The sequence below is a fragment of the Leguminivora glycinivorella genome, chromosome 4 (assembly GCF_023078275.1).
Source record: "Leguminivora glycinivorella isolate SPB_JAAS2020 chromosome 4, LegGlyc_1.1, whole genome shotgun sequence".
Lineage (NCBI taxonomy): Eukaryota > Metazoa > Arthropoda > Insecta > Lepidoptera > Tortricidae > Leguminivora > Leguminivora glycinivorella.
The window spans coordinates 11,388,822-11,403,321 of NC_062974.1; the positions used below are offsets into that span (position 1 = coordinate 11,388,822).

Genomic DNA, 14,500 nt, shown 5'->3' on the forward strand with positions numbered 1-14,500 from the left:
ACATGTTTTTTAAGTGGAGATAGTTGAAGGGATGGAGAGTGACATATGCTACTTTTGTCTCTTTCTAACGCAAGCGAAGCCGCGGGCTAAAGCTAGTACAGCACGGGAAGCATGGTCGCGCGATAGACGATAAAATATCAGGCCGTCCCTGTCGCACTATTAGTAAGTGCGATTATACGATTATAGGGACGGCCAGATGTTTTATCATTAATCGCGCGACCATAATTGCCTGCCTGGACCAGATTATATTGATGATAATTATTATTTGTAACCATTTAGTTAATATTGTCTTCAGTTACCGCGATAGTTACTCATGAAATAAAAACTATGAAAACGGATTAAATCGTGTATAATGAATTTACAATTTATCCCGACGTTTCGAACACTACAGCGTTCGTGGTCTCTGAGCTCAACGGGTGACTGAGGAAAAATTACAATGTGCAAAAGCTACTCACATACCTACATACATATTCATATATATAACTATTTAGTTGTTGAAGAAAAACATTCACACAACAATAACATAGGTCAACTAGCTCAGTAAGGAAGTCAGCACATTACTAAATTACTAATACTATGCCACACTATGACCTATGTACCTGACCTGACGTGTAATATTTTATTTTATCAACAAAGGCATAATAAAGATTGTAATGTATTTTTGTATGAAAATAAAAAATAGGAAAGAAATATAGTAAGAGTCTTTTTTAATAGAATATTTATTCTATTAAAAAATAAAAATAAAACTTAATAAATCCAAAAAAAGTCAAATTATTAAAAAAGAGCCCGGAATCGAACTCGAGATCTCCTGTTTCATAGTCAATGCATTTGACCGAGACGCCATTTCGATTTACACTAGCAGTGTCGAAATACACGATATGTATCTTTATTGACAAAATGCGTCATTATTTCTGAGTCTGCTTGAGTTAAGTAAACCAATATCTTTAAATAATTACTTGTCAAGAGCCAAGTGTCACTGATGACAATGTCAACTAAAAATGCGCGAAATATGACGGCTCTGTGTCTGTACAAAAAATTTGGCACACACATTTTCGTAAAATTAATAAAAAATTCACATGGATTTGTCCATGATTTCTGTATGAAACAATGTATTTCGTTCAATACTGCGACGATGGATAATGTATAGTAGATGTATGCGCATATTTTTATTTAGTTGTAGTGTGCGGTGACTAAATAAATGGTAGATGTTTTTTGTATGGAAAGCGAGCCACCTTAAGCGGCATTTGTTTAAATAGTAGGAATCTAGCCAGGTTACCTTACGGACCTTAATAGTACTAACACGAACTTCTGGAGAGGTGTTTGCCTGTTCTGTTTGGTGTTTGCTAGTGACATCAGTGTAGGTTGTTTCATAAATCAAAGGGGTGTTCAACAAACAGACACGTTCGGGTTCGGGCACACACGCGTGGGGATTCCTGTTTTCTGTTCGGTGGTGTTTGGTACATGTATGTGGCAAACGCCAAGCGGCCGCACACTATTACGGAAGATCCTAGTCAACGAGCGAGTACGAGTATATAGTGACGAATACTAGGTTTAAGGTGACGAATACTGACTGCTAGTGATGTTCTCGCCCTGGTTGATCTCGGCGAAGAGCGCGCTGCGGTCGTCCACGGACAGGTTGGAGAAGTCGGCGGCGGGCAGCACGGGCGGCGGCGGCGGCATGCCCCCGGGCGGCGGCGGCGGCGCGCCCGCTCCCTTGCCTGTATAAATTATGTTATATTAAGCTCCAGCGACTATAGCCTATTTAGTATGGGCAACGATACGAGACTCTCATACATTTTAGATCAATTTAAAAGCTGATGCCTTATAGGTATACTCAGCCGAAAAGCGCCATGGCAAAAGAACTAAGTAAATGTAATACCTACTTCAGTATCAATTGCTGAATAGTATCATGATTTCGTTTTTTTTTTCGATCCCTTAATTACTAAGTGTCGCTGAAACTTGAGTTGAGTGGTTGTATGTGCTCTGCCTACCACTTGGAAATACAGGGGTATGTAATAGGTATGTATCGTACCTGAACGTTCCTTTTTCAAAATCATTCGGTTTTCACTTTGCTTTTAGGACAGTATGGAACCTACAAGCACCCGAAATCTGGCGGATACCCCAAGAAGTCCCTTAATTAATTTCAAACTGGAATACTCGAATATGATCAGTAAAAGGAAAATAAAAGTTTATTTTCACTTACAAATTGAGCTCGATTTGCATTCGGAAGAGCCAGCAACATTATCTGAGCACTTGGATAACCTGGTCCGCATTTTTTTAGCACAAGCAGCGCTGACTGTAATGGGATTATTATTCGGATCCAAACGGACCGTGACTGCGTGTAGTCAATAAAATATCTACAGCTCAGCTCGCCTATTTCTCGGTCGGAAAAAGATTTAAACACCAATCATACAAATTTGAAATTCATGTGTTGGATACCAAACATTCGTACGGACAACATCGCTGCTACAGTACGAGTCAATAATTTAATAATTCATGAAACTATTATATTATAAAATAGAATTTCCTTCTTAAACGGACTAATAATAACGCCTCGCCCGACACTACGAGCATACATTAGGGTATTAATTATGGGAGGTAATTAATTTTACAGCGAGTATACATGCGATAACGCGGCAAAACTGTGAGGTTATGTGTATACTGCGGCATAATTTTAAATGGATAACATATTTTAGCAGAAAATCTTGCTTATTTACTTACAAACATGAGAATTAAGAGTACAAACCCCCATTTCGGAAACTAAACTATGTTTGGCGTCTCTAAATTTAACACTTGCGAACATCGTAAATTTTACATTGAAAATCTCGAGAGTACTTACTGTACTCAGGCTAGTATCATTACGCTGTCGTCCGCCCTTCATAATGCGTCGCTGCTTAAAATTTAAAGGTGTTTTGCATGCCTACCACAATGTATTTTAGTCCCCAGAGGGCGAATGTTCGTAATATCAATGCTAAAATTCATTTGTGTATCTGTACACAATATTGTAGGTAATTTGTTTTCCATTAACTTGTTTCACAACTAGTACCTACATATTAATAACGACCGACTTTAAAGCCAAACCGAATTATAGTTTAAAACTACGTATACACAATTTATATTGAAATTGAATAAAGCGGACAATTTAATACCATTGATACATTTGATACGTCATTAAAATTTAAATGATGTCAGAGGGAAAACTTAAATTTGGCTACACAGAGATATGTACACCGCGCGACCGCGAAAGCTATCGATATCGTTTCAAATAATTAAATTATAAGAGGAAACAAGGAAGGGTTTGAACACGATTAAAGCAACAATTTTACGCGGTTATTGGAAAGGATAAAATTGAGCAAGTAATTGTTTAGTAAATTAATTCTCTCTTAGGAAACAAGATAATGAAACCAATAACCAATGCTCTTGTCTCAACGGATCAATAGAGCTGGCAAATTGTGAGGCCACCACAAACCAACGACTGTTCAGTGTTCACTGAATAATAAATCAGCAGGCGAGGATAGTCACCGCTGAATACAAAATTAATAATGTGTAGAGACACCACAATGCCTCTCATGTGAACATTTCACAATAGCGTATTCATAAAACTTATACCGTTTTCTATTTTGAAATAAATCTAGTGCCTAAAAGAAAGCAAAATCTAGCTGAGTTAATTGATGTACCTAAACAGGTAAAATATCACTATCTACATTCCACATTGGGTATATTTTATAAAATTTCCGACATGCCCACATCATGTCCAACTGGTAGGTAGTTTTCCTAGTTAGCTCTGATTACCTAAAATTACATTTTCACTAGAAGATAGTCTACATAGTAAAGCTCAAGGTTTTACGATATTGAACTTACGTTATCTGCATTTAAGTACCGACTCTATTGGGATTAGATCGTGCGGCACAAACGATTGGGCCATCAAGATATCACAACATCTTTGTGTAACTCTACGAAGACGGTAAAGTGGATAAGCGCGAACATAATAGACCGATAAAACCTTAACGCTGAGGCCTACCCTCATATTTGTATAGTATGATGGCAGCTATCTCTTGAATTTCTCAAAAATAATCCAAATATCACTACATTCTTGGCAGAAATGTGTTCCCGGCCCATTTGCAATTTGCTCGGGATACCTAAGTCCTACGCAATTCTCATTTTTACTGCCATTCTTTTCGGACGATATAAACGTGCAATAAATTTTTGCCTTATGCGATATCGCTAGGAATACAGATTAGGAGACAAATGATAATGAGGCACCCTCGCCTTGAGCGGGTTACAATGTATGGAAACCAGAAAGTCTATTTGGGCCATTTTTTTTTCAAAGTTGTCCACCCCACTTTTTTTGTAACATGGGTATTTTTTACGCGGTTAATACTCAGAATCGCGAGGTCTTTCGATCCTGATAGGAGGAAACAATGTCCCAAGATTTCCTTACATTTTTTCGTTACCGCCGTTACCGCCATACAAAATTAATGAAAATATGGTAACGGAATGTGGAAAAAAACATGGGACACTTTTTTTCTCCTATTAGAATTTAGAATTGAAAGAGCTCGCGATTCTGAGTGGAATCCACATAAAAAATTCCAAATCAAAAAAAAAAGTGGGGTGGACAACTTTGAAAAAAAATGGCCCATTTTATTTACATATCTCATTACGTAGCATTGTTATGTACATACTTAGTTACTTGGTTAGCGCGATGACCGAAAATCAGTCTTGGCATCCAACACATAAACCACACTACTTTACTCGGTCCAGAGCGATATCACGCCAGCTCTCGCCGACGCCGATTTCACGGAGATCTGCCTCTAGTCTATCCGCCCAACGATATATAGCAGAGTTACATGATGAATTTGTGAAGTGTGCGCCGCTGCAGCCTCAAATATCGCTATAATTTTAAATAAGTAGCAACTTACCAGACCAAACAAGCCCGGTGGTGTGGTACTGCTTGACGTAGGCCTGCAGCTCGGTGAGCAGCTGCACCCAGGCGCGGCACCACTCCACGTGCTTCACGTTCTTGTCCTTCCACTCCTTCAGCACGCGGTTCGTGTAGAACTGCCCGGCGTCGTTCATCTCCTTCACGTAGGGCGCCGGCGTCGGCGCAATCGCTACCCAACCCAGGGCGGGGATACTCTCGGAGATGGCTGACAGATGGTTGAACAGCTTCGACGCGCGGTTCTTCTCGCGGAATCCTTGGATCGCAGATATCTGTTCGCTGGTGGGCGCTAGCAGTTGCATCTCTTCGCTCTGCGATGGCTTGCTGCGGGAGCCCGCTAGCTGGATGTAGCGCATTTGAGCCCTGGGAACAAATTAAGCGTAAAATTTCGAAATAACTTAGATGGACTTTGGGAGTTCTTGTTTAGTTTAATAGGTAATCAAAGTCTCCAAAACAACAAAGTCAAAGTTATTGTTTGAATTTAGAATTTGGTCTACTGAGCTTTGATTGGTAAACACCAAGATAAAAGAAAATACACGAAATTCAGTTAATTATAATGAATAACTTACTGGAAAGCATTTCCGACGAGGTTGGCGTGAGTGGCGACATCTCCGCCGATCTGTTTGGACAGCTCCAAATACGTCCGGAGCGGACCCTGCGGCAAAAGAAAAAAGTTAAAGCTAATATTATGTCTACATTATGGTTTGTCAACATTTGGACAGAAAAGATGCCGGGAAAGGGTCGTCTAGAGGACCTAATGATATGTTTATAATATTTTATTTATTATTGAACAATAAAAACAGGTGGAAAACAACATTATAATAGTATTTTATGCAACAGGCGTTTAAAGGAGGTCAAAAAAGACGAGTGGCGTGGGTAACAATTTGAGGCGAAGCCGAAAATTGTTATTGAGACGCCTCGAGTATTTTTTGACTCAGTTAAACACCGTTGCATACAATACTTTTTCTACGACCATGCACTTAGTTTTTAATAGTTTTCTTGAATAACTTTCATAAAATTCACACTGCTTCCTGTATTTTGACGCAAAGGTTTGCACTGTCAGCTCGGCTGCCCAAAGCCTTTCCGCGCACTCGCGCAGTGTCGTTATAAGGCGTTGCCATGGTTACAGAGCCAAACAATGCGTTTTCAGTTTTTTCGATACTGCGCGCATGCGCGGAAAGCCGGCGGACGCTGGCTTTGGGGAATAGACCTTTATGTAGGGTTTTAAAGATCTATGCACGACCCTGTAAATGACGAATAACAGTTCGGGAGTAGAAAAAGTACTTAAATTAAAGACTTATACCTAAATGAAATTGGTCGTGATTATTTGGAAGGATGCCAAGAAGCCTGGCCGCATTGCCCCTCTGGATATCAATGTTATTCAATTTAATTCTCTTACAATGGAGCTGGTCTCTTCGTAACATAACGCAAAAGATGATGAATTAATTAGTTAACTTTAAAAAATTTTTTAGGATAAAAAAAAACACAAGAGGCAGCTATGTAGTTTATTTGACATAGTTACCTATTTAATTCAAGTCAAACTTCTAAGGACCAAGGGAGCAGCAAAGATAATTGAATTTATCGATATAGGGATACCCTACGTAATTTAATTTCGCTCCCGATATTCCGATATCTGGTTACGACTTTACGAAGTAAAAATACATAAGAATATGAGATGCTGTAATATTTAGATCGGCTGATCGTAAGTCCCTCGAGACGTGAACAATTTTAAGTATTTTAGAAAAATATAAACATAAAAATGTATGTTAGTACGATAGATTTGTGTATGTAGAAACTATAGATCGATCGATTGGTGATGTGGTGAATGTGGTGATGGTGCGATGACACCCTAAGGTTTACTTGTAGCGTGAAATATGAATTAATATTCAAGCCGACTCCCGGCCAACCCTTACCTTCCGTTGAATGGCTTATTGATAATGCCTTCTATGACATTAATGAATTCCTTGAAATGTAATGTTTAGTGCGATAATGTATTTAAATTATATAGAACACATTTATAAATTTTATAAGTTAATTCTTAGAGCAATAAGAATTACCTAGTTTAATGAATGTTTCTGACGTGTAATGTATATGTGCAATATCAATAAATATGAATATGAATTACCATTTTCAATATATTTTCAGTACCTAATGTAGGAGCTTTACCTTTCAACTTTTCGCTCAACGTGTTTTAATGGATTAAAAGATTTCAATTATCTAAGCGCTTCACCATCGAAAGCGCTGAAAAGACAATCATTCAGGAAAAAATGCCAGTTTAAACAAAGCTGTCAATACATTTACGAGAACATTGCGCTTAACTAAACAATTTAAGCTTTATTTCTCCTAATACTGTAACGTTCTAGGTCATAGAGATTACCTAGAACATCGATATTCGCAAAATACGGACATCTTCTCTTTTGCTCCAATAAAAACATATTTAATTTGAAATGACATCGAAAGACACCCGAAATTTGTGGCTTTCGATATTGCGGCATATAGCACAGGGCTCGGCGAACTAAATATGAAGAAGTAGAGTCAAAATGAGTAGAAATGACCAGTTTCCAAATGCTGTCATAGTGCCAGGAATACGAGATGTAATTATATTGCATAAGAAACAGGATAAATGATAGCAGCGATTTGCATAGCATAAGCTGTGCAAATATTATTTTATAAACATCAAAATTTGATAGAAGTTCGACAATAACACTTGCACATTAGATGCTATCAACATCGCTGCTGCGTTAGTTTGATCTGATTCCATGTATAGATTGTACCGCCGATGTCTGCTAATAGTTGGTACACGGAGAAAAAAGTCTCGTCCATGATACCTGAATAGTGTAATCTGAACGAGAAAATCTAGTAAATTCTGGGACAATTGTTCACATAGTATAAATAACTAAACTAGTCTGTTTAAATGCGTTGAGCTTAGTGAACTAGTTATCTTGTAATTGCTACACATTAAAATAGCATGTATTACTAGAATATTTAGTAATCATAACACGTGGACCGTACAAATAAATAATATTTTCTTGCAGAGCTTAATAAATGAAATGTGACCTTGACAATATATTCTTGTAAAGGTAATATATACATTACGTATCATAAAATAAAAATATTGTAAGGGTCACACAGTCAAATTGTGTGTATTACTAGATTATTCAGTATTTATAACAAATGGAGTGTCTAAATAAACAAAATAATGTAAACTCCACAAGAAATTCTTGTAAAGGTTATAAAACTTTAGTTAGGCCAATAATAGGTATCGTTAAGAATACAAGTCATCTGATATATATTACATTCTCTTCATTTATGTAAACTTCATTAAATGGTTGATAGAACAAGAAAGTTAGTTACAGCAACTGCATTTATGGTACTCTCTAATAAATATACAATTGCGTTAACGTGTTATATTTTTATCGGTACCTATGAATTTGTCTGTGCACTGTATAGACAACTAACATTTCTTGTAAATGTAAAAAAAGGTTTGTTGTCTATACAAGGTGGTTCAGTAGGATTAAAGGCCGAGCCACGCCAGATACGTGTACGTAGACGTGTGCGTGGCGTGCGCGCTGTAAAGTACGAATCTTCAAAAGAGATGATACACCGCTAGACACACACGGGTAACACGTCACACAAGCGGTGTAATCTCTAATGAGGATTCGTCATTTACACCGCGTACGCTACGCGCACGTCTACGTACACGTATCTGGCGTGGTTCAGCCTTTAATCCTACTGTACCACCTTGTATAGACAACAAACCTTTTCTTACATTTACAAGAAATGTTAGTTGTCTATACAGTGCACAGACAAATTCATAGGTACCTACCGATAAAAATGCAGGTTGCTAGGACCAGTTCCAAGAGACAGAAGCCTAGAGTTGAAACTGGGATCCGGAAACCTGGGTCACCCAGCATATGGAATGGATGCTATGAGCGGTGAAAATTGGTTTATCTGAAAGTAAATAAAATAATTATATAATTTGTTAAAAAATATATTTCAACGATCCTTAGTGCAAGACTTTGTTCATATATTCGTCAGTGTTAATAGAACCGTCCTTCATTTCGTCCAAAATTTATATTTTGCAGATTTTTTCCACTTTTGTTCCACAGTATGGCATGGGTCACAGGAAACTTGCAACCATTGTAAATCATCTGAAAAAGACATTAAAATTTGTGTGCTACTCTGCGGCGGCGCCACCATAATGAAATTCAACTAATTATATGTTAAAATGATGTTCGTAAGACGTACAGTATGTACGTATAATTTTATGACTGTACCTATAGCGGGAAACGAAATAATGGGCTTTTATTGTGGCGCCGCTGCAGAGGATGCTCTGCAGCGGCGCCACTCAGTTCTCATAGATAGATATGACATCATCTACTTTTTTCTCATGGAAATTGATGTACCAATGCTGTTTATTATGTACGTATTGAAAAAATCACTATAACTTTAGTAAATTTATGTACTTTCAGTAATTCCGCATTCCGCCTGAACGGTATGAGCTAGTATGTAAGGAGGTGTACCTACGGGTAAGCGAGAGGGAGATATGTTCCTTCCCGCTCGCTCCCGCGCTCGGCGCGTTTCGTTCTAGGTTTCGATAATTATTATTAAATTTATGCCCCTGTTGTACACTTTGCTTTTTACTTCGATTGCGAGGAATTAATTATATTTTTCTCGGCAATTTAAACCACGAAATTGTCGTAAAGCGAAAGAACATAATAGGTACATAAGATAACCAATTCCCGCCAACTTTTTTTTCAACATGTGATCAGAGTTTCAGACGCTTGGTTTTTTGCCAAGTCAAAAATTTTTTAAACGATAAGTAATCGAATCCTATTTTATTTAATTTACTTAATGTAATGACAGAAAATACGGAATTCTAATAAATTATAGCAAAAATAAAATAACCTATCAAAGTTTTGTCACCTACACAATTTTATTGCTCAATAAAATTGTGCAATATGTTTTAACTGTTTGTCTCTTGAGACCGATTACCTTAGTCTTAGGCCGGCACGGCAACAGACAGTCTTAAAATTCATAATCTTAAAAAACAAGAGTGTGTGTGGACTAGGGCTTCCAAATACCGGACCTTATCCAATACCGGTATTCATTCCGGTATTGGCGATTTCAATTCCGGGATCCCGGTATTGAAATCGGGAAAATATAAAAACCAAGTAATTTGCTTAAAATAACAAATTTTATTCAAAATCTCGTTACTTTTCGTGCGTGTTATATACTACAGCGGAATCTTGCCAATCCGACTTAGTGAGGTGTCAAATCGATTACATTTCCAACTTCATAAGTTTCGATTTCAACCCAAACGGTTCGCAAACTTATGTGGCCAAGTCCGTTCAACTTCTATTGTTTTTAAGTATACATAGTTCAAAGGGCTACGCCCTGTGCTCTTTATTTTTGTTATGAGTCCTCAGTCCCAAGTACGCAGTATAAAAGCAAACGGGAAAGAGCGCCAGATCTCTACTCAGGTGATTCTGTAAGTTAGATATCGCCGCCATATCGGACATTTCACAAGAAGACGCGGCTATAGCAAACCATGTTTTCTGCCAAATCGATCTCTTTAAGCTCGTGCGGAATAGAACATTTTACATTTTAATAATAACAAGCCTTTGCATATATAACCAGATGGTTCAAACGGCATCCTTGCGACACTTACGTTTGTGGCTGTACAGCCCAATTCGATAGAGGATCCCTCGTCCGCACACACGGCAGGTGTATGCTCCCCCAGATGAGCGGGGTTTAGAGGCTTGCTCGTGACGCCTCATGCGTTTATCATTCAAGGAGGAGAACCAGGCATTGTCGTGCTTGGATTGAACGTCATGGACAACACGGCGCCACGTGGTTCGGTCTTCGGCCAGTCGTTGCCACGGGTCGCATGGAATATCAAATGTGACCATGTCACGCTTCACGCAATCTTTAAAGCGCAGCGTTGGCCATCCGACCGGTCTTTTTGCATCTACAACATCTCCCAGCGTGGCAAACGAGTCCGCTCCATTCGATACACATGCCCGAGCCACCTCAATCGCCTCTTCTTTAGTATGGCTGTGATACTAGGAAGCTGCTGTGGCTCATTCATGCTGTGTTACATTTTATAGTCAGTGTTAATGGTGTAGTTGTGCTGTAGGTTTAACTATAATATCACTTTATTAAATAACAAGCATTAAGCATTTCTCGATTATAGTTTCATCATTGACTTTTGAAATTAGAACATGAGATGATTTTTTTTTAGAAACACATTGTAATCAATATCTGTGGTACAATTTAGTGGTATTTTTGTATTTCGTGGCGCTAGAGGCGCTAATGCACTAATAAAATAAATCCGCCAAATCATTGAACAATTAGCCAAAAAAGCTGAATTGTCCGACATAGATTATCAAAAATCACATTAAGAAATAATCTATGGAATCACACATTACTTTGCAGAAATCCATGATAATCAAAATCAAAAAGATTATCCGCGGAATAGGAACACTTAATTTACGGATTAGAAAAGTATTTTTCTTGATTTTGATAGTTAAGGAGTGATTTCCCAATTTCGGTACTAAGTATAGGAAATGTTATGTACGGCAAAGTTTTGAGCTAGATAGAGTTCAACACACTAACGCACACGCATAGTAAAAATAGAGTAGCTACGGTATACGTTAGTTCGTATGCATTAACCAATTTTTTGAAAAGTTATATCTATGATGTAGATGCATCAAGGCGATTTGTTTACAGAGGATTTGTGTCCTGTTGCAACTACGTTTGATGTGTTGCTCCTCTGTCACACTTACGTGCGAATTCACAAGTGCGACAAATGTGTCAAAAAATGTTCGCGGCCGACCCTCCTCAATGAATGCTTTTGACACGTATCTTTAATTCTTTATCTAGCTAATCATCGAAAAAACAACCATTTTCATACAAATATTGCAAAAACACCAAACAGAGAATGTGTCAAATCGAAAAACGAGAGCAAGAAGAAGATTTACGCGTGTAGTAACCATCGTGATGCAGAAATTTAACGTTTTTGATGAGTGATTTACGTTCATTTGGTAGTTACTAAAAATACCGGGATCCCGGTATTACTAAATTAAATACAGGTATTGAAATGTGCCCAAAAAAGGCGGGATCCCGGGATCCCGTGATACCGGGATCCCGGTATTGGAAGCCCTAGTGTGGACGGTCGCGAAATTGTATGGAACTCCGTGCATTCGATCTGATTTTTGTACTGATTATGGCTTCCCACAGACAGTCTTAAAAATTCATAATCTTAAAAAAAATTGTATGCAAATTGACACTGACAGATCTGTCAGTGTCTTGTCAGTGTCAGTTTGAACTGTCAGATTGCATACAAGTTTTTTTTAAGATTATGAATTTTTAAGACTGTCTGTGGGAAGCCTATGACTTTATCAAATTATGAATTTTAAGACTGTCTGTTGCCGTGCCGGCCTAAGACTAAGGTAATCGGTCTCAAGAGACAAACAGTTAAAACATATTGCACAATTTTATTGAGCAATAAAATTGTGTAGGTGACAAAACTTTGATAGGTTATTTTATTTTTGCTATAATTTATTAGAATTCCGTATTTTCTGTCATTAAATTAAGTAAATTAAATAAAATAGGATTCGATTACTTATCGTTTAAAAAATTTTTGACTTGGCAAAAAACCAAGCGTCTGAAACTCTGATCACATGTTGAAAAAAAAGTTGGCGGGAATTGGTTATCTTATATTATATAGCTATTATGTTCTTTCGCTTTACGACAATTTTGTGGTGTAAATTGCCGAGAAAAATATAATTAATTCCTCGCAATCGAAGTAAAAAGCAAAGTGTACAACAGGGGCATAAATTTAATAATAATTATTGAAACCTAGAACGAAACGCGCCGAGCGCGGGAGCGAGCGGGAAGGAACATATCTCCCTCTCGCCTACCCGTAGGTACACCTCCTTACATACTAGCTCATACCGTTCAGGCGGAATGCGGAATTACTGAAAGTACATAAATTTACTAAGTTATAGTGATTTTTTCAATACGTACATAATAAACAGCATTGGTACATCAATTTCCATGAGAAAAAGTAGATGATGTCATATCTATCTATGAGAACTGAGTGGCGCCGCTGCAGAGCATCCTCTGCAGCGGCGCCACAATAAAAGCCCATTATTTCGTTTCCCGCTATAGGTACAGTCATAAAATTATACGTACATACTGTACGTCTTACGAACATCATTTTAACATATAATTAGTTGAATTTCATTATGGTGGCGCCGCCGCAGAGTAGCACACTAAAATTTCTATGAATAAATTTTACATTAAGTAATATTCTACGTCCACTTCAGATATATATAAAGACTGTCCACGATAAAAAGTGGTCATATATAACATGGTAAATCTTGAGAATAATGAGAATTTATAAGCAGCATGTTTGTCAAATAATTTGTAGATATTAAACTACATTATAAAAATACAAACAAATTATAAACTTTAGGTGGCCTATGAATTTTAGCAGTATGTATCTCATGATAACAATATTTTTTTGTACAGTGTCTTCTTGCAGTCTTTAAGTACAACAGTTTTAATGACAAAAATATTTTTTTAATGTTTAATTATAATAGCCAAAATATACCCTATTACATACTGATTTTACGATAGTAATAATTTTTCTGATTGTAATCAGATTAAGAAAGTACTGAGATTTTCTAACTTTGCTGAATTCGAATTTTTGACACTTTTTGGCTCTCCATACAAAAACAACTGTCAGTGCTTGGAGTAGAAAGTCTTCCTGACTCCCAAAAGTCGAAATGAGTTTCAAAAAGTATTTTTTTGTCTGCTAAGATGTCATTCTAATGTGTGTAAAACAGCTTATAAAAATATAAGTATTTATAAAATTGTGCCAGGAAGCGTGTGAAGTTTGTTAAAAAACGCTGTACAAGAAATGAAATGCTTGATGGTATACATTCGGCGAAACCTCAGACACACTAAAGCATTATAAGGAATAGCTTTAATTATTATATAGTTTTATGTATACAGATTTATCAAAATATAATATTGCTTCAAAATGTGCATTCAGGAAGAAAGATTTATCATGTTATGTATGACCACTTTTTATCGTGGACAGTCCTTATTAGTTCAGTATTTAGATTTTGCCCACGTAATGGTGTATGAATTTGTATGCAATGTAAAATGAATACAACATTAAATGCCTTTTTACTCACCATTCTAATTATCTACTAAGTTCTACATGTACGGTATGTGACTCACCTGCTTTTGCCAACTCTGCCATCTCCCATCCTTGCAAGAGTTTTTGCACCTCTTCATCCATTTCCTAAAATGGAAACTACCAAACGAATGGATAATACGTAGTGAGTACGTTTAACGATAAATAATATAACCTATTGCGATCCGCGTCCACGCGTGATCTCTCATGACACGTAAATGGCCGCCGACCACGCCGCAAAACATTGCGTTTCGTTACACAAGCAAAACATTTATTTATGCGGACAATATTTTTGTTATAACAATTATTTTTCGGTTTATATTACGAGAATATCATTGTTATTTTTTACA

The 14,500-nt window shown here is 37.2% G+C and overlaps 1 protein-coding gene across 3 annotated transcripts in view; it reads right to left on the bottom strand.

Moving 5' to 3' along the window:
- Positions 1-14,500, bottom strand: part of LOC125225348 (adenylyl cyclase-associated protein 1) — a 58,959-nt gene that overhangs the window by 14,508 nt on the left and 29,951 nt on the right. For all 3 annotated transcript variants that reach the window (XM_048129016.1, XM_048129017.1, XM_048129019.1), the window contains exons 3-5: positions 5,509-5,594; positions 4,920-5,302; positions 1,572-1,718 (exon numbers count right to left, since the gene is read on the bottom strand). In XM_048129016.1, coding sequence (XP_047984973.1) covers positions 1,572-1,718; positions 4,920-5,302; positions 5,509-5,594 — 616 coding nt within the window. The remainder of the gene's footprint in view (positions 1-1,571; positions 1,719-4,919; positions 5,303-5,508; positions 5,595-14,500) is intronic.